Source organism: Meleagris gallopavo, chromosome 5 (genome assembly GCF_000146605.3).
Source record: "Meleagris gallopavo isolate NT-WF06-2002-E0010 breed Aviagen turkey brand Nicholas breeding stock chromosome 5, Turkey_5.1, whole genome shotgun sequence".
In the NCBI taxonomy this organism is placed as follows: domain Eukaryota; kingdom Metazoa; phylum Chordata; class Aves; order Galliformes; family Phasianidae; genus Meleagris; species Meleagris gallopavo.
In genome coordinates, this window is record NC_015015.2 from 38,234,907 (window position 1) to 38,256,312 (window position 21,406).

Sequence of the window (21,406 nt, forward strand, 5' to 3'; positions counted from 1 at the left end):
GCGAAACTTCCTATGCTGCAGTTTCTGGCCGTTTCCCCTTGTCCTGTCTCCACACGCTGCTGAAAACAGTCTGGCCTCACCACTCTGCCCTCCATGCCTTAGATATTTATAGACCTAGATCAAGTCCCCTCTCAGTCTTCTTTTCTCAAGGCTAAACAGACCCAGTTCACTTAGCCTTTCTCCATAGGGGAGATGCTCCAGGCCCTTCACCATCTTTGCAGCCCTCCACTGGACTCTTTCCAAGAGATCCCTGTCTTTTTTGTACTGGGGAGCCCAGAACTGGACACAGTACTCCAGATGAGGCCTTAGCAGGGCAGAGTAGAGGGGGAGGATCACCTCCCTCGACCTGCTGGCCACGCTCTTTTGCCAGAATGCCATTGGCCTTTTTGGCCACAAGGGCACACTGCTGGCTCATGGCCAACCTGTCGTCCACTAGGACATCCAGGTCCCTCTCTGCAAAGCTCAGAGGAGGGTCCTCCAAGTGATCTGTCATACCAAGAAACCATTATGTGTGATAAGCCCTTTTTCCTGGAAGTGGCTGTACATCTGCCTACTGATGAATTCTTTGTTTTGCTTTACTTGCATGTGCAGCTTTTGCTTTACTTAGTACATCATCTTTATCTCAATCCACAAGTTATCACACTTTTACCTTTCTGATTCTCTCCCCTATTTGACTTGGGGAGAGTGAGCAAATGTGATGCTTAGATCCCTGCTTGGGTTAAACTACAACAAGCAATCAATATAACTGATAGCAATTGTGGCCAGCATCTCAGCTCTTAACAGTTCCTAAGCAACTGTCATGCTAGGCTGGGCAATCACCTGGCAGAGCACAGCTGGCATATGAATTACTAACGAATCCAAACCTTTGCCTCCTAGAAAAAAATAACCTAGCAAAAACCTACTGTGCTTCATACCTTCAGATACCAGCCTATACCCAGTTCGGCTCTGTACTCTCCAGCAAAGGAGTGGTAAGATTGTTGAGGAGCTGATCATAACTCCTTCCTGTGAATTACTTACAGAGCTCTTTTCCTCATTAGCTTTCTATGTACATTTTTCAGGATCTTCGTGATTTGAGGATTTCAGATCAAGGCTTACAAGCTTAGAAAATTTGGCAACTCACTGTGCATGGTCTGCCAGGCAGAAAGCCAGATTTTACTCAGAGTGATTATTTCTCGTACGCATCTTCTGTTAGCAATCACATCATTCAGTAGTACACTTCCAAAGCACGATGTAGCTTAGTGTTCAGTACATATAGCTTCCTGGAGTTTAATGCATTAATTTCCCAGAGGCTTATGGGAAGATTTTTAATACAAGATTCCCAATATGAGCTTTTGTGTATCGGCAAACCAAGATGTTATGAGAGTGATTCTCTTGTATAGGAGGCATAGGAAAACTGACCTCACCTTTGTATTCAGAAGTCAGTTGGACACCTCTCTTCAGCACCACTGCAGTGGAAATTGCTATCAGAAGATATAGCCCAATAGTGAACAGATTTAGCCACCATACCACCTATGTAGGAAAAGAGAAAGATTTAGGACTTAGGGCTGGAAATAGGAATGAACATGAGAGGAAATGAAAAGCTATATGCAAGTATAGAGAAACAGTCCAAACGAAGGATGAAAGGATTCGTTGTCAGTGGAAAAAGCAAGAGTAAAATTTGCTAAAGACAGTGGCTTGCAAACTCCTGTTCCAACTTACCGGGTTTCCTAGCAAATAAACCCGATAATCTGTCTCATTGACACCAGAAAAACGCAGACCCTGAGGAAACAGACCAGAAGTAAGCAAAGTGGATTTGTATCAACTCAGTTTATATCTATTTTCTAGTGTCAAAGATGAGACACATTCCCTTCCACGCAGCTCAGGTGCTATAAAATAAAGTTGACGTCATCCTCAAAGTGATTAAGAGGTCTCATACTTCAAGAAGCACAGTAAAGTACTTGAAAACAGAAAGGGAAGAGGACTGATTAATATACCTGGTAGTTGATGGGCCAGTGCCAGGGTTTGGATGTAACTTCATTGTCCTTTGGTTTCAGGCCACTGTTTCCCTACAGATAAGTCAAGATAAAATTGAAACGAGTGGGCAGTTGTGCTACAAACAATGCCCCAAAATGTCAGGGTTTACAAATGTATGTGAATATTCCTTCCAAATAAAGGCTGTTTTCTGACTACATGCACAAATCATCTTCTGGAAATAGCCACGAGAACAACAAATGTTTTAAAATTCTTGCACAAGTGGAAATGTTCTTTGAGTATCTTTAAAGGCAGTATTCTCTCATTTCTCTTTACCAGATTCTCTCATTTCTCTTTACCAGGTTTTCTGTCACTGAGTACACATGTTGCGTAAGCAAGACCTTTGTTCATTAACAGACTGCTTCAACAGACTTTCTTCCACTCTGAAATAAAATCCTCAGAAAGATTATTTCCATGGAAACCCATGCAGGTGCTTTCTTACCTGAGACAATGTTATCATGGGTCGTCATAGAAATGCTTGTTGTTAATAATAATTTGATGACCCTCTTTCTTTTGAGAATTTGAGAAGACATCTGCAAACAAAAAAGTAAACTATCTTCCCAAAATGGTAGATTCCCATTCTTAGGGGCATCAAAGCTGGTAGAAGAACTGAAAGGCATGTCCTGTGAGGAGAGGATGCTTGGGTTGTCTACTCTGGAGAAAAGAAGGCTGAGAGGTGACCTCAGTGCTCTCTGCAGCCTCCTGAGGAGGGGAAGTGGAGAGGGAGGTACCAGGCTCTTTTCCCTAGGAACTGATGACAGGACACATGGGAACAGCACAGAGCTGTTCAGACTAGACATCAGGAAAAAATTCTTTACTGTGAGGGCAGTCAAATGCTAGAACAAGCTTCCTAGAGAGGTGGCTGATGCCACATCTGTCAATACAAAAAAAGGCATTTGAATAATGCCCTTATTAAATATCCTTTCACCTTCAATCAGCCCTGAAATGGTCAGACAGTTGGAATTGATGATCTCAGAAGGCCCCTTCCTACTGAACTTCTCTATTCAGATGAAGGAGTGAGTAGCTGAAAGAAGAAGGGATGTGGCCAAGATCAAAGAACAACCACAGGGAAAGACCACCTTGAAAATATTAAATCTAGTCCTTTTGCAAATATCCTTGGGGATAAAGAGAGAAGAGAAAGGCCGAAAACACAGCATCACAACAAGCCTTAAGAAATTATCAGGAATTTTTCATTTTCAGTTCAAACACTTATCGTTCTTTTAGTGTATTTAGCTAATTTTCCTGAGTCTGACCACCTCCTGCCTTACAAATACTAATTTAACTTTAAAACTTTCAGCAGCATAGGAAAAATACTAAACTCTCCTTTATGGAACAGAATTTCAGCAGCAAAGCAATTACAGAACTAGACTGTAACTATATTACATCAACAGCAGAACTAGGCATCAAGCCCATGGCTTCCAAACTTTTGGAAAAATTAACCTCAAGACCACCCCTTTTACTAAGCAAGAACACAAGCAGGTGGTTGGAGTGTGTAAATTCTGCCCTAGTTTGCAGCTATCACCCACATATTTCAGAAAAAACTATTTTTTTTTTAAATGAAAAACAAAGGAGGAAGAAAATGCCATCTAGAACTAATAATACCCTACCCGGATCATAACCATGTGGGATTCTAGCAGAATTTCCAAAAAAGAAGGCTTCAAAACATCCAGGCTGATATTAGGCACTATAGGAAGAGAAAAAAATAGATGAGAATTCTGTATGTTTTACATTTATTTGCTTTTGCATAATAAAATAAATTCCCTCCACTTGTGACAAATCTGCTTCTAGCACTTCTGTTCATTCCCTGTGCAATTCATTCAAATTCTAAACACAGAGGCTTGCAGTTCAAAGTATCCCCCAGTGAATTTCACAACTGATGTATTCCTAGATTTCCTCCTTTACTTCCAGGAGCAAAAAAAAAATACAAAGAAGTCCCTGAAACAGATATCTATTTCTAGCTGAAATTAGAAATATTGTTCATAAGCTGTTGCCTATCTGTAAGTGAGCCATGAGCATGATAATACACAAGGCATTACAACAGAAGAGGAAAATGTCAAGTAAATTGCACGGAATTCCTTTCCTCTGATTTGCACAGCTGCTCTGTAAGGGTGAAGAACACCAGTTTTTGGTAATTCAGAAATCAGCCCAAGCCATCTGCAATTCTTGGGAAGAAAATATATCAAATAATTGAGGCCAAGTGAGGCTATGACACATACCTAACTCATGGATGAGGTTGCAAGGCTCACCTCATTACTGGCACACAGGTCTTCTCTCAGTCTTTGCTATACCTCTACTATCTATTACTTGATTGTACCACACTGTCACTATTTAGCATCCCCCACATAAGAGAAAAAAAAAAAAAAAAAAAGCCATTTTTTTTGTTTGTTTTGTTTTTATAATAAATCATTAAAAGATAGAAGTATGTTCTATATAGAACAATAATTCCCAATTGAACCAATCATTAAATATAATAGCTTGTACTGCACTCCCTATAAAACTCCACAATTCTGCTGTCCAGGATGATTACAAAATCCTTTAATAAGTCTTTATATTTCCCATTATACTTGAAGCATTATCTCCAGTTTACTGTACAAACAGTGAAATTATAGTCATAAAATATTCTGAGTTGGAAGGGACAACAATGATCATCAAGTCCAACCCCTTGCTACCTAAAAATTACATTATTTGCCTGAAAGTGTTGTCCAAACACTTCTTAAACTCCTGTAAGCTTGGTGGTATGAACACTTCCCAGGGGAAGAGACTGTTCACCCACTCAATAAAGAACCCTTTCCTAATATCCAAGCTGAATCTCCCCTGAAGCAGAAAAAGCCTATGCATCTCTCAACAGTTGGCCCAAGTTCAATAAGTTCACATGTGAGCTGAGAAAGAACAGACAAATCCCAAATGCTGACTGTCAGTTCTTGACATCTGATAGTTCATCCATCTCCTTAACAGCAAGCCAAGATGTACCCTCCTCAAAGGAAAGGAAAATAAATGACTTACACTTAGGGTTTATATGATCTTCAAAATTCCAGAGGGAATTTGGAGTCTCTTTCACATATGGTGTGCAGGTGACTTCCACTTGTTCCCAACCCCTGAAGAACAACAGAACAGTCAAACACTACTCCAAAAAAGATCACTCAGTATTTCTAGTTCATGTCTATTTTTATTTTTATTTTTTTTCCTATCTAGTTTCATATTTTCCCATAACACCAACCACATCATTCAACTCCAGCAGTCGCTCCAATGCTACAGAGAAACTGAGACAGGCTTGAAAGGCAGCCTACATCAAAATTCCACTAAATACACAGGCTGTATTTCTTAAGTTTGGCCGCCTAAAGTACAATCTATTTCAAGTTTACTCTTACAGTCTTTCCAGAAAAAAGAAAAATCATCATCATCATCAAGTCAATCCATGACTACAGAAACCCTATTACAGAAACAAAGTTTCAACTTTAGTGGAAGGAATGCTGGTAAACCAATGGTTCACTTCACTTGCTCTATCACTCCATTTCTAGTAGGTCACACCAAACACTACAGGAGAAAGTGTATCAGAGCCTGCAGTAATGTAATAAATTATTTTCCACCAATCGCATCTTAACAGGCTTACTTTCACTAATTAATTAATTCCATTAATTAATCACTAGTCTTGGAAGGACAGTGATTACTCCCCTTTGAAATCTTAAAATATATATCTCTTTATTTGTAGTTACCAGGTTTCCTCCCTCTTCTCAGCTCTTAATGTCATCAATACTTTGCAGCCCTGACTTCCATTCACAGGGTGAGTTTGTGTTAGTGGAAAAAAGATATACCTTCTCTCTTGAATGTTGTTATCAGAGGTAGTGATTTTTTTCATTACTATTATTTTAAACCAGTTATGTTATTTACCCACAAACCCAGTCTTACCAAAAAATATAAGTGCCATTTTCATTCCTGACATGGCAGTCACCAGTAGAAGTATCTGCCTACACTCACTACGTATGATTCAGCATCCACCAGATATATTAGAAATCCTCTTTACTGCAGAAGAGCTAAGGAAAACCTAAGCTAGCAGTAACAGAGGCAGCTCTGGAAACAGAAGCACGATGACTACACAGCCTGCCGCATCAGGATCCCTGTTAGCATTCCACACAGTACAGCTTTGCAGATACAGTAGCTTGGTTGGCATTAATCTCTGCATATCCCTCATTTTGTGATGAAGATACATAACTTGAAAACTCCCTGGTAATATCAGCTTGTTACCGCTGCCCTCACATCAGATGCTGCACCCAGAAATGGCAACACTGACAACCACAAAAAGAAGTTAATGCCAACAAAAATAAGTTTGGATGAGTATGGCATGGAACAGCATCAACTGCCCCAGTTCTTTACTTACTGTGAACCTTAAGGCTAAAATTGGCCTTGAAGAATATGGCTGTTATCCACTCCTGGACTTAATGGATAACAAAATCTATGCCCATGCCACTCTTAGATCTATTGGTGTGGGATTGGATTGTTATGGGATTTTTCAGAGCTGCTGCCCACCAGGTACCTTCACTGTAACAAACTGCTAATCCAGATCTTCTCTGGTTATATTTTTAGTACCTGCTGATTCCTTTTTTATTCTTACGGTAGCTCAAAGTCTTGTGGAGTGGGGCAGAGAGAGCATACAAGCTACATACCACTTTGGCAGAGTCTTTCCAGAAGAGCCCAGAATACACCCTGTGGCCACATGTGTTAGCCGGATCTTACTCCGTAGGACTTTGATGAGCTTCCCAGCCCTTCTGCCCACCACCTCAATCCGCCAGAAGTCATTGGAATCTCCTGTTCCATTCTATCATGGAAACCCACCACAGCAGAGAAAAACAAAGAAACAAAAATCAATCCGAAGACGTACAGATTGAAGCACTGCAAATAGGAAATACTGAAACTCCAATGGTGGTGAAGCTAAGCAAAGGAACCCACACTACTCTTGCTCAGACTTCACAGAAGAGATTCTCCGTAAGAACGAGATGATTCTTTGTATGAGCAACTACCCACAAATACATTTTTATCTTGCCAAACTTAGTATTTTTTTGCTTCAAACTCACACTTGACTGTGCCTCAGAGTTACATTTTAAAAGGGGGTAACTTGGCTGCTTCAAAGAAAGGGTTTAGGCAACACCCCTAGCTTTTGGAAATTCATCCCTCAAAGCAGATATCGTTTTCATGATGCAAAATTCTGTCAACATCTTGTCAAAAAAAGCCAGTTGTCTACACGACGAGGCCAAATATATAAAATAATACTTGTCAGAGCAACTTCAAGGTTGCTCAGTTTGGCATTCATGGAATTGAAAGCTGCCAAAGCTAGACTGACAGTAAAAGCTTAAGTTATTTCCTTGTCTGTGCTCACATTAAATAGACCTTAAATGAGATACACTGTTTTATACTAGATCATCTTTTCCTCCAGCCCAGTAGATCCACCATGACTAACAAACTAAAAGCAGAAATAAATCCCCTTGGCATGGTCTGAATTCTGCCAAAAAGAAGGAACTTTTGTTGAATCCTGCCATTCACTTACTATGCCATAGCCAGTGACCTGAAAGTGCTTCCTTGTCAGGGGAGCCTCATGCTGGTGACTGTGAAGATTTCTAGAAGTTCTGGAATGAAATCAGAAGTCAAGCCTTGTTTTGTTTTTATGCATCAGACAATCTGTTATAAGAACTTTGGTTTGAGCCATTCAGAGAGAGCTGTCAGCAGTTGGAGCTGCTTCCCCCAGTGTAACTCCAAGCTTATGCCACACTGGGCAGTGATGGCAAAGGAGGACAGCATGAGTAAATCCAACCTTTAGGCTATAAACACTACCTACAAGTAGAAATGACATTGATTACTGCTCGCTATAGCTTGTAAATCACACATATTTGCAGAAACTGCAGAGATTTTCCTTTTTTTAATCCTCTTCTTACAAACAGCAAAGGTGGGGATGAAAGTCTTGCTTTTGCAAGAAGCAAAATAAGAGTCTGACCTCTCTTGATTATCAGTTTGTTTTTGAGAGGAAGACTGTATCATTCAGTCAGATGCACTGAGGTGGGGGACCAGCAACCCCCATTAGCACAGCTATACACAATGCTGACAACACCCCACCCCAGCGGTGGCTGCTACATGACGCAACCAGAGAAGCCTGGCCATATCCCAGTCTTTAGTAAATCCACCCACGCCAGGAGCCATCACCTCCCACAACAGAGCTGCTCCCAGCCCTGCCTGCCTGCACACAAAGCTCCAACACAAAGAGCTGAGAGCCACCTACTGGATCTTTCCCCCAGTGCTGCAGCTGTACCTCCCATTTCAGAAGCCTATCCTACTCCAGCATCTTAGTTAAGCGAGCACAGTATTACCAAATCCAGATTTCATCACCTTTATTACCAGAAATTTAGCAGTAAAATCCAAAATTCAAGGCACTTTCGTTGTTTTTTTATTTTTTCAAAGTGTTAAAATCATTTTGGGAGGTTTAAGCAATGATTTGTGAATATGTAATACTGAACACAGTATGACGTGGCTCACAAATACAGAGCTTCTGTTAAGAAATAAGAACTGTGACAGCACAAAGCACTGTGGCACAGTGATGTTAGATTACATAAGATTAAATATCGAGTCACTAGGGTACTCCTGTGTCCCTTTGGTTTCCATCACAGTGAGGAAAGGCACAAGTCATCATTTTTGTTCACCATTTCAGAGGGTGTGTACTGCCTGTAGATACAGAACCAGTTACCTTCATACTGCATCTCACATAGCTGAACAGATCTCCGTGCTGCTTACTGATGAAGCTGAGAGGTTTTGCCAAAGGTTTCCCATTTTACAGACAGCCATCAAAATACAAACCACAGAAGAAAAACACACACACTCCATTTGCAAATTCAGACATTAATACACCTCTGTCACGTGATCCACTTGTGCAGGCCTACCCACGCAGTCTTCAGCAGGACAAATCCCCCACCACTTCTATCTAATCACTCAGACTCTCCAAATCACAGCCATCAGCCTTACTCTTTATGTTCCAGGCGAATGACGTCTCCATGCCTCACAAACTCCACAGGGCTGGAGGAATCCAACAGATCTGCTGGAGGAAGAAAACTAATCATGCCTGTGCACTGACTAACAAATCATTGCCTCAGAAAGTTCTCAGGGAACTCTGTCTCAAGCAGAGAACACAAAGCAAACCCATCTGCGTAACTGAAAGTCTGGTGTGAATCACTGCTCTAGTTTAAAGACCAGCCCTGAAACTACTCTGTACAACTGTGCACAAATGTGGCCCAAAGTAGAACATACTGCCCTTAAATACAGGGGATGCTCGGCCAGGCTAACTGAACACCATAACTAGATACTTGCATTTTACTTTCATGCACTATAAAATGACACTTGCAAGACTGTTCATGTCATTATATCTTGGTTATTTGATTTTTTTTTGTTGTTTAGACTCTTCCCTGTCGATTGTTATGTATACATGCAAAAATAGAACGAATACTAGCCTAGCCCAATCATGCGTCAGCTGCACTACCTGAGGAATAACACCTTCAATACTCTCAAGCAAGCATTCATGCAAGCCACCTGCACACCATGCACCACAGCATACTGGGAACCCACTTCTCCAGGACCCACAGTCGCAATAATAGATTCCACAAAATGTGGACTGAGTTCACATTAATTTCCTCTCTGCTATTTGCAACCCCATCTGGTGACCTTCAGCTGAGAAAAGCTGATTTACTTTAACTGTACAACATGGAGAAAAAAAACAAACAATAACAGGGCAGACACAAACGCAGGGTCAGATTGTCCTTGTTCTCCCTTCCACCTCATCTCATATCTATGAAGCACACTTTGCCCTGGAGGGAACTCAAAATATTTATGTTAACAGATGAAGCAGCAGTTATAAGAGACTCTTTATCAGTATTTGTTACCTGTATCTGAATCATGCTTCTTTATAATCCACAGGTTATTCAAATCCTTATGTAAGTAGGCTGTGACCTGAAAGCAGAAGATAAATTATTTTACTAAGCAAAAAAAAAAAAGCTGGTGATAGCAAAGATGCATTCATCAGCAAATTGAAGGTCCAAATGAATGCATTACTAATACAAAAAAACTTGGCATGACCTTTATGATATTCCACCATAGAAGGCCAATTGCTGGCCACTGCTTAACCCAGATCACACCCTTTCATCAGGGTACAGCACATCTGCTCTGGAGGGCTACACTTAACAGCAGTTCACTTGCCCTACGAATAACATCTTCCAACTAACCAGTTTGCCCTCCTTCTACGCTAATTTAGAGGTTCCTTCCAAAACAACAGGATATCTAAGCTTGAACCTCTTGAAATATCACTGATCAGCATGAGTAGATGGAAACAGCACTGACTTTATAAACCGGCATCGTTGGTAGAGTTTTGTAACAACAGGCTGATTAAGATAACTGTTACACTAGTGCCAAAAGTTCCAAATTAAAGTTTCAGGGCCCAACTCATAAAGCAGTATGTGCTAACTAGCTAGTGTTCACTAACTTGCTCAGCTTCACACAAAGTAACTTTTCTTACTGCTACCAAGAGCAGGGCAGGCCATCTGGCCTCCTCTTCTCTCCCAGCTGCAGAAGCAGCAACCCTGCTCTCCAGGACCCAAGCCCAGCCTCACACCTGTGCCTCCCACCTGGATGCAAGTGGACCACCTAGTGGGTGGGTGACTGAGGCAGAACATACAAGAGTGACTGAGGGTGGGAAAAAGGGTGAGCTGGAACCTCATACACCTTGATGTCATACCATCAGGAGAGGAGACAGAGAGATCACCATCTCCATCTCTTACTCCCCAGTTCTCCTTGAAGCTGTAAATTCCTTCCCCTCTGCGTACCCCTCCAGGGTAGGGATCACTGGCAGGAAAGGGGATATCCATCCTCTCCCACCTACCCCAAAGGAAATTCCCATCAACACCTTTCAATTCCCTCTTGCTTGTTTTTACTGCCATAAAGCATATTCTGCACTTAGATTTGGCTTGCTCTTAAGTCAGTTTTGGCATTATAGCTCCATCTACAATAATAAACATCACTGTCACCTGACAGCATTGGAAGTATTTCTGGCTGGGAAGAACAGCAAGAAAAGATTAATTAAAATTTATTTTTGAAATCCTCTTCCTCATAACAGAGTCTGAGTTAAAAATAAACACTTGTTTTTCTCCAGAAACTTTCTGTCAAACAGTTCAAAACAATTTTTAGACACTAAAGTTTATCTTGGGAAAGCCACAGAAGCAGCAAAGATTTATGAAACTTGATCATGTCAGACAAACACAAGAAATGCACTTAATTTCTGTAATAATTAATTAGCAACACTTACATGGTTTCTTTTTTTTTTTAATTTACTGGTTAATCACTTAAACACAAGCCCTTTGAGAGTTCAGCTAAGCACCTTTCATTGCGGGCAGCTTATGAACATACAGATATCCAATTTAGTGAACAAAGCCTTACAATTTCCCTGGTGACGGATGAGGAAAATAAGGCACAAATGAGAAAGTAATTCACAAAACATCACAGAGGCCCGTGGCACAAATGGAAACAACACTCAGCATTTCTATTCTGTTGATTTTAACACAAGTAATAGGTTTGCTTTTAATAGTTTTACATTCTTGCCTGAGGTAACAACAACATTTTCATTACAGATCATTACTTTTCATTATATTTAAGTCCTAGTGGCCTCCATCTATGGAGATGGGTCTTGCTACCGCAGTGAAGCTTTGTTACTCTCAGTCACCTCCCTGGTGCAAACTGGTGGGCTCTTCACATTCAGGATTCCAAGTTAAGTGCTCAGCATTGGCATCAAGAAGATTACAGATGCTGAGAAGATAACACAGCTCCTGCAACAAATACATCTAACACAAAGTGCAATGGGAGTGAGTATATGGCTACGATTAGAGGCAGTATTGCAGGACACCAACCTGCTGCTGGCGAGCCCCAACACCCTCTGGGTAGAGGTGCCAGTGGGAGTGTAGGTAACCCCCTGCCATCCGAAGGTTCTTCATCGTGACCACAGACCCATAGGCCAAATCTAAATGGAAAGGAATAAGGAAAAAAGCAGAAGGCATCTCTCCTATAAATACCTCTTGCAGCCAGCCTACAGTGCTCCAATTAGGCATACGTGTTCCTGCTTTGTTTTGATGAAAGCACATTTCCTGACTGAAGTGTTAATCCAAATAGTTCATTGCAAGCTTTCCTTCCATCACCATCCACTACTATTCAGTGAAACTGTTCTAAAAGTTTCAATCAAACATTATATATCTCTCCCAACTCATTTTAACATAAAGAGAAGTGCTAGGTTCTAGGCTGAACAGGTGAAATCCCTTTTGTTGTCTGAACAAATAAAGGCCAAAAAAAAGTGAAGGTGCATACACACAAAACTGTATCTATCCTGCACTTCACAGGAGATGTGGCTTTTATCTGAAGTCCCACATATTTTGACAGCTCAGAACAGTTTACTCCTTTGGATACTCACGCTCTGGAATGGAGACATTATGAAGATTGTTCCCAATCAGCTGGGACTGAAAGGCAGAACTGAAGAAACCATCCCCAGGACCACTAAAACACGGAGCAAAAAATGTGATAATTCAAAGACTGGCAAAACATAGCATACAAAGTTCCATTGTGCACTATCAGATTGTTTTTACTGAAAGAAAAAGAAAACCAGACGAAAACAAAATAACAGACTTGGTCTCAGGAGAAGAATGATTGGGTTTTCCTTAATTGCATCTCTAATGCTGTGAATCACAGCTGATACACACACTCTTGCAGGAAATGGACAAGAACACGAGAACATAAAAATGTGTTCCTTCTGGCACTGAACAAAGCATAATCAATTATATTTGTGGGTGCTCTTATAACAAACAAAACCCACTGCCAGCTGACATCTAACAAAGCCTCTCCTTGAGGTTTCCCAAGTCTCATTTCTGCTAAGTAATAAGTGGTAAAACCAGCTGACTTGAACTGAAAAAATAATAGATTTAATTTTACATTCTTGTTAATGGTTAAATGGTTTTTTCACCTCATCTCTTATGGCAGCATATGGGAAATCATTATTGGACTATTTTACTGCTGCTTTCCAAATAAATGCCCTCCTTACCAGAAGGCATTCAGTCTACAGTTCTCTCTACAGGAAGAGCTACCAGACATTTTTCATCACAGTCAAAGCATTTTTCAGGAATGCACTGCCTTTTTGGGGAGCGGGGAAGGGTAGGTTGAGGGAGTGAGAAGGAGAGGGGTATGCTTTTTAATTTAAAGAAGAACAACAACAAAAAAAAAAGAGAATGGATTTGAGACATATTCAAGTCCAGGAAGAAAGGTGGGGGAAAAAAAAAAAAATAGATACTGAGGACTTGGTTAGGATACTCAATTCACATGTCAGAATGTCTCAAGCTCAAATTCTGTTTCACTGCCAGCTTGGCCAGAGCCCTTCTCTAAGAACAATGCAGGAGTCTGGGAAGGGAATTAAACAAAGACACAGCTCATTTTGTGCTTTTGATGCTGTAAATGGAGAAATCCATAATCAATTCAAAGATTCCATTAATTCAAAGATGACAGATGGTTTTTCTTCTGTAGGAAAAAAAACAAAAAACAAAAAACAAAAACAAAACTGAAATACCTTTTATTTAATACTGCAAAATGAACAGCAAACATCGCCACATAGAGGGTGAGTGGAAGCAAGATGAGGCAGAGCACTCGAGCTAGGAAATGTTTCCCAAACATGACCTGGAACAAAAGCAACCTAGATCAAACAGTGAAAGGGAAAGATGAGTGCACAAGCTACTAGATACTGTCTCCCTGTATAGATTGAATGTAACAAGGGCTAGGTATGTTTCCTCAACCAGCTCACTTAGCAAGGATACTCTCACACACCAACTTCTTGCTCCTCAGCCAGAAGTTACAAAGAGTCAGCAACATATCCTGAATGTTTCAGCTGCCTTGACACAAAAGTTGAGCACTCCACTTAAATCACTGAGAGTGGCAGTTTGTACACAGCTGTGCTAGATTGTGACAGCGTGATCACATCCTGCTAACCCTGCTGGCCATAGAACAAATCATCTAAACACGTGATTGGCAATAAGCAGCTGTGGGACAAGAAAATACCATCAATGTTCATTCACAAATAACTACAAAACTGATTGAGGCAAATGTTCTTACCTTTTTTTCTCCTTTTTTTTTCTTCCTAACATGGAGTCTATCATACACTGATTAAGCAAACCATTTTCCTTAATATCCCTTCCTAACAGATACAAAGAATTCAGAAGTAATGGGAAAAGTAACAGATATAAGGGAAAGGTTTTTTTTACAATAAGGGTGGTGAGGCACTGGAACAGGTTGCCCAGAGAGGGGGTGGATGTCTCATTCCTGGAGACAGTCAAGGTGAGGCTGGATGGGGCTCTTAGCAACTTGATATAGCTGTAGGTATCCCTGATCAATGCAGGGAGTTGGACCAGATGGCCTCTAAGGGACCCTTCCAACTCAAACGATTCTATGATAAAGAGCTGAACGTTTTACAGAAATAAGAACCTACTGAAGCCAACAGGAGAAGCAGCAGCTCAGCACAGGTACTTAAGCAGAACACTTAACAACTACTGGACACCTGGACAAATGCTGATTGATGGTGCGTAACCAAATTTATGCATCAGTGGGACATGAGCTAATCTCCAGTCCCCTAAGCAAAATGACTGAAAGAGAAATCTCTTTCACAAAGATCAAAGCCTACAACCACAGACTTCAATGCCATGTCAAAAGAGAAAACACACTTGAAGGAAAACATCAAGCAAGCTAGGATGGAGAACCAAGATAAGCTGAAAATTCTAGGAATCAGACTAGTCCCTGAAACACTGCATGTAAATAAGTAGTTTCCTAACAAATGCAGAGATAAGTTATTCAAACTTCATGGGTTTAATCCTCTTTTTTTTTTTCTTCCCTCCTCAAGCACCACAGTTGCCAAATATTTAGGTATTCAGAAAGAAGCATCTACCTTCTGGAGTAAATTTCTTTACATATTCTAACACTCAGGGGCTTGCTGCTTTTGCTGCCAGCAGCACAAATGAAATCACTGTGCAGCCGTCTGCTGGCAGAAAGCTTAGACATGATGGATTTGTTCCATTTCAAATGCAATTAACTGACTTTGCTCAAGAAGTGCTTCTCTGGAGCTGGAACACTGCATCTTTGCAGCTCATATTGATTCACATTAATCAGAGAAAACAAATCACACAGCAGGAATAGAAAAAGCCCCCCAAGTCCCCCACTGTTTATGAGACAGGACAAAAACAGTAAGTGAAAGAAATAGAATTTCCAAGCTTCATGAGAGGCTGAGACAAGGAGAGAACTGAACAACTCTCAAAAGATGTGCTCAAAGAATTATTTTTTATCCTGCTGCTTGCAAAACAGTAAATGGTCTATCAAGATGTTTCTCCCAGTAGCAGATTTCACAGTTGCCATTATACAATATATTAGAACAGGGCACCCAAATACACTAGTGAATTTCTTAGAGCTTATAAGAACTAAAGGTGAGTGAAATCAGGCAGTCTCTGGCTCTCACCATCCTCAGGATAAACTGCAGAGCCTGCCATTACAGAGTTTGCCTATGACTCTTGCTGGACTACAGCACACTGCTGCTGTGCAGCCTGTGACACTGTACACAGGAAGTACAGCCTGAGCTTGCTCTGCTCATCATATTCTTGCTCTGCTTATCATATTCTATGCTTATGCAAACTCAGAACTGCAAGACACACCTGTCTGCCAGGTAGCATAGATTCCTCAGGTCAATAACAGAGCTGAATATCATCATGCTTTGGGCCATTTGGCATTGTACAGCCATTTCCAATGAGCATTTTCAACCTAGACCAAAATAAAATTCATCCAACTGGAAAAAGCAACAACCTTTTTTTTGCACTTTTATAAGATTATATACAAGTTTTTAAAAACAAATGGCAACAGTTTTTTCCATCACAATGCTCATTGCTAATCATCATAATGTACCTCGGATGCCTGTTTGCTGTAGATAAGAATATCACTGTTTGGCTATATCCATTTAGTTATCAAAAACTAAAACTACATAGATAAAAGAAAAGAAAGCAAAATAAGGAAATCCTTAACATAAAAAAGTTTTTTTTACACTCACCAGTGACAAGCTGAGGTTCCCCAGCAAGTCCCAAAGGTCATAGATTGTATTCAGACCAACCAGCAGGACCACAAAAAGGCCAACAAACTTCACCCCCATTGCTCCAGCAAGGTTCACCCCTGTCAGACTCAGCCACAGCCACCAGGAGGCAGAGAATGGCCTGCAGGACAGAGAGATGAAAGCAGAAAATAAATTATGGCTACATGAACGGGCAGCTGCGATCAGAAAAACAAACAGCAAATCACTACCCCACAAAATTACATTCCATCTTTTTCTCAGATGCCCATGCATTACAGGGGGAAAAAAAAAAAAAAAAAAAAAAGGAAAGTGTTTCTTTCACTCTCTAGATGATTCTCATGATGCAAGGATGCCCTTGATGCAAGGTTCAGCAGAGCCCATCACATCAGTGTAGGCAACCCTGTGTTTCCCCTTTAAAAAAGGGAGCACAGACATCATGTATAAGCTGAAATATCATCTGAAAGAAAATTTCACATGTGAAAGGTCTGAAATCAGAATTCAGACTTCATTAATGAGTTTCCATAAAAATGCAAGCTTACATCGCTCAGAAAGCTAAGGACAGGGAGGATGGCATCAGAAAAAGAGCAGCCGCTTTCAAAAAAGCAGAAAGACCACAAACAACATTTATCTGAAGAATAAACAAAAGCTGTAGCAAAAAGCAATGAAATTACAAACTAAACTAAAATTGAAGCAAAAAAGCTGAATGAGGATGACAGAAAATTTAAAAGCCTTTTCCTCCTGACTCCTGATACCTGTGTTTTGGTTAGAAACCCTTCTGCTCTGCTACGCAACACAAGAGATAGAGCTGGCTTTTAATATACATAAAATCGACTAGGTAAAGCTAATCCTGTTTTCAAAGACATGAGAAAAAAGTTCAGGTCATGGTACACAGCTGCATCATGAGCTGATCAAACACTGCCCTGTATCTTGGTGCTTGCATCCCCAGGGCAAGTGCTGTCAGTTGGAATGGCTTCACATGGCCCTATATGACTTTGTGAGCTGTGTTTCAGCTATGCTTGCTGCAATCGTGCTAAGACTTAAAGGATCCATTCTTGAACACCACATGAAACAAAAAATACTCATTTGGCATTCTAGGATTTTATGCCTTCAAATTCTGCATGCATTGTATGGAAACTGCTCTGTACACAGCTCAGCCACAAAGAAGCCCTCTGACATATGCAAACAGCTATAAATCACCACTCCCCTTGGATAAGTTTACAGCAAATATCCTAACCATCATCCTAACTGTATTTCTCAAGTTTTTAACCTCTTTAAATCTAACAAATTACAATCTTTACCTCGTCCAGCAGGATTTATAAGTACTTGTAGGATTACAGTCATGGTTAAGCTCTGTTACTCTGGCCTGGAGACAAAGTGACTGAGCCAAGACAGCATATTAATATTTTTGCCATTAAGGAGTAAAGCCTTGGCAAACTACAAACATCTTTCATTCCTCTGTCTCCAACCGACGACGTCCCATACCACATTCTTTCCAGTCAAGGAGTTTTAAAAAAATTTTAAACTTCATTTTAGATTTACCATTTCATAAGCACTATTTCTGTTGAAATTCTTCTTCCTGAGAAATAATGTATTTAAGTCTCTCTCTCAGTTTACTTCTATCCTAATCCTTTCTCCCTTGTTTCACAAACCCCTATACTAAAGGTTTACCTCATCTACCATGCACCATTTTCATCTCCAAGTTTCCTGGAACAATCTAGTCTTAGCCATTCACACAGACTACCAAGTTTGAGATGTGTTCAAGTACTTAATCCATGCAAAAGTTGGATGCCTACGGTTTAAAAAACCAAAAATCTTTATCTTACCTATCTGCACAGGAGTTACACTTCACCATACTCAGAACAGCTCCCATAAGGAAGAACATCAGAATGGGGTCAAGCAGAATATACTGAGACAAAGTAATACAGCCTGTATCTGCAGACACACAACAATAGCAGAAATGTTTGTGGTTACAGAGTGAAGCTAACATGGCAGGAAGACAGCTTATTTGGTGTAGTTGAGTCAAAAAGAAGAAGGGAAATTTTAGAACCTGAAGCAGGCTGAAACAACTCAATGTCTAATTGGGTAAGAAATAAACTTTCACTCACAGAAACCAGGCAGCAGAGCAGTACCTGTGAAACAGCACCCACAGTGTGCCAAACGTATTCAGATGGAGAGTGCTGCAGACAGCAATGATTAATCTACTAAAGCACCAGGATGGTGCCTGAGGATGATGCAGAAGGAGAAGTCATCTTTCAGATATCATCTTTAAAAAATGAATACGACTTGGGAATTTTAAGTCCCTGTGCCTCAATATCCACATCTCCCAGTAATGCTCTGATTTGAGCAGCTTCATCTGAAACGCTCATTGCTCCACTGTTGGCTCAATTCCACAAAGAACATTACTTATTTCTTACTGTGAACTCTTCCATAGTAGTGCAGCTGGTTATTAAATATCTCTGCAGTTCATATGGGAGACATCAATATTTCACCAGTGGGTAAAATTATTCCTGACTGTGTGTGTTGTAAAAATTCTTAAAAGTGATGTGAAATGTAGTCCAACGCCGGGGTCATGCACATAACAGAGATACCGATAAACATTTGACTGTAAAATCCTCAAGAAGATTGCCAATTAAAAAGCTGCATATAAAATAGAATGACTTGGATTTTGGGAGCCTCTCTCAGTAGGCATAAAACCTGCCAGGTAAAACATGGTAAGCCAGAAATGACATTCTCTGAATTCATCTATTCCACTTTGCTGTAGCAGGAACACCTACCAAAAATAAGGATGAAAGCTGTGAGTAAGGCTGCTGGCAGAGACTTGGACAGCTCTAGCACTGTGAGGTAGGCAAAGGGTACCAGGCAGGAGCCAAGGAATGCACAGAACTGTAGGAAAAGAAAATAATGGGAGGAGTTATACCTTTCTCCAATGTGAAAACACACACATCTCTTTCCTTCCTTCATGCTGTATACCTATCAACAACAGAAGGTGCTGAAGTTACTGAACCGACTCACTGATATCACCAGACAAAAGCCAAATGAGCAAAGATACTGCTCAGAGAACAACAGTTGCTTACACTGTTCTGTCTCTAGAGGTGTCAGGAACAACAGTTAGTCATTCTCCTTCTAGACAACATCATATATTCATAAAAACAAATGTCAAGTAAACACATTACATGTCCACCATACTCAACTTATTTCAACAAGATATTAGAATATAAAATCTAAGAACAACATATATCTCTATTTACATCTTTAGCAGACCAACATCACGTTCTCTAGACAAATGAGAGTGAGGGTAGCTGAAGGACAAAGAACACAGAACTCGGCTCAGGGAAATGTAGAACCATGAGTAGCTAAAGACTGGGTAAGTAAACCAAAGAAATACACCTTCCTGTTTTCATCCTTCTTTCTAGGCACCAGCAACTGGCAGCTCTTTTGACTGGAGTTATCTGCTGCCATGCTTGTGGCTCTAAGTCTCCCTTGGTAACAGCATAGCCAGGGTTTCAAGCAGAATACCAGTCTGAATAGTAATCTCCCCATTTTGGCTCATTCAGCTTAGTTTCACTGGAGGCAGAATGATCCTAGTTTTCTTGAGATCCCTGGCTCCCAGCCATCAGGAACTTCAGCAAAGCACAGCAGGGTGAGCAGAAGCCCAAGCTCAGCACCGTTCCCTTTGTAGGACAGGTAATACACCTGTCCCACTCAAGACTATAGTCCCTTTAAATTCACAGTAAGAGACAACCTCTAGAATCACCTCACTTTTCACATAGCCTCTCACAGACAGACATCAGGATTTACTCCCAGTACAACTACCAGCACTCTTTTAGGGAGCTTAGAGACAAGACACAAGGCCAAACAGATCTCTGATCTAATCTAATAGAGCTGCTCTTAAGACATAATACTCTGTACTGAAAAGCACAGGAGAGTTAAAAAGCTTGATACTAGCCTTTCATGCCTTACCCCTCTCATTCCCATGTAGTTGTGCTGTTCATATCTGTCCCCTGGCTTTTGAAAAGGAAACGTTCCATCATATCCACTCAGGTAGCCAGCAAGTCCAATCAGCATCTGAAAAAAGTGAAAGAACTGATCAGGAAAACCCGAAGAGGGAACCCAAAACAGCAGCAGCTAAGATTTTCATACAAGCCAAGTCCAATTCACAGCATAGTAACTTAATTCAGACACATCATCCAAAGAATGGTTTCAGAATTCACATGCATCCATATTGTCCTTGTCCAAAAGCAACACCAGAAGGGATCAAAACTTCGACTCTGATTGCAATGACAACTGCAGGCTTGTAGCCCTCTGTGTGGGGTTTAGCAGATTGAATTCTGTCTCCAAAGGTGCTCCCATAGCTTAAGGAGGCTGAGCCTGAAAGGAAGACAACCTGAGGTAGAAGAGAGCCTTATCAACCCTGCGCAAACCTTCTGTTACTGCTAGGACAAGTTCCCTACAGCAAGCCATGGCTTCGTGGCAGGCATCTGAACTGCAGAGAAGCCATCAAAAACCATTTGCTTCCTTTTAATCCATAAGCTTCAATTAAACATCCCCTCTGGACCACATAGTTCATTTCTCAACTTCCACATGCTCAAACCTTCCCAATACCAGCAGCAACACTGATTTGTTTCCTCATACTAAGCATTTCCACAAAGAGGAGAAGACTCAAGCTAGGGCTCGGGATGCAGAACGCAAACACCATGAAGCCAACAACAGCTGGGAGAGGTGTTGGCGTTCATCACAGCCATCAACCAGAAAAAAAGGGGACAAATCTGGGGCTTCTGAAACACATGGAGCAGTGCCATTTACCTTCCCCAAAGGAGGATGGACATCAAAGAAGAAGGTCCGGTTAATGTAGTAACTTCCCATCTTCCCAAAGTGGGTTTCATCCCAACTGGAAAAAATAAACACAGAACAACCTACTGCAATGTCAACAACTGTCAAAAAATCCAGGACTGTTTTTTCCTTCCATTTTTCATCATCTAAAGGGTTACTGCCACACATTCTATAAAGGACAACGCATTACATTCACTGGGACGACAGCGCGGCGCGTACTTTAGCCTTATCAGGCAGTGTCTTTGCTAAAATTCTGATCCCCGGCCCGTACCAGACGTGCGGCGGCTCGGGTAGGCGGTAGAAGCGGGAGACGAAGCTGAGGAGGGTGACGAAGCCCAGCCCGGCCCGCCAGCCCGCCCGAGGACGAGGAGCGAGCGCGGAGACGGGCGGTGCTCCCTGCGGCCGGCGGGTTCC

At 41.1% G+C, this 21,406-nt stretch overlaps 1 protein-coding gene across 1 annotated transcript in view; it reads right to left on the bottom strand.

Moving 5' to 3' along the window:
- POMT2 (protein O-mannosyltransferase 2) overlaps positions 1–21,406 on the bottom strand; it is a gene marked incomplete at its 5' end in the record, with an annotated part of 29,438 nt that extends 8,032 nt beyond the window's left edge. The window contains 18 exons of the mRNA XM_031553777.1: positions 1,404–1,509; positions 1,699–1,758; positions 1,974–2,045; positions 3,618–3,694; positions 5,014–5,105; positions 6,672–6,823; positions 7,550–7,628; positions 9,013–9,082; positions 9,924–9,990; positions 11,937–12,046; positions 12,491–12,573; positions 13,634–13,740; positions 16,145–16,304; positions 17,986–18,094; positions 18,937–19,045; positions 20,123–20,227; positions 20,966–21,050; positions 21,264–21,406. Coding sequence (XP_031409637.1) covers positions 1,404–1,509; positions 1,699–1,758; positions 1,974–2,045; positions 3,618–3,694; positions 5,014–5,105; positions 6,672–6,823; positions 7,550–7,628; positions 9,013–9,082; positions 9,924–9,990; positions 11,937–12,046; positions 12,491–12,573; positions 13,634–13,740; positions 16,145–16,304; positions 17,986–18,094; positions 18,937–19,045; positions 20,123–20,227; positions 20,966–21,050; positions 21,264–21,406 — 1,786 coding nt within the window. The remainder of the gene's footprint in view (positions 1–1,403; positions 1,510–1,698; positions 1,759–1,973; positions 2,046–3,617; positions 3,695–5,013; positions 5,106–6,671; positions 6,824–7,549; positions 7,629–9,012; positions 9,083–9,923; positions 9,991–11,936; positions 12,047–12,490; positions 12,574–13,633; positions 13,741–16,144; positions 16,305–17,985; positions 18,095–18,936; positions 19,046–20,122; positions 20,228–20,965; positions 21,051–21,263) is intronic.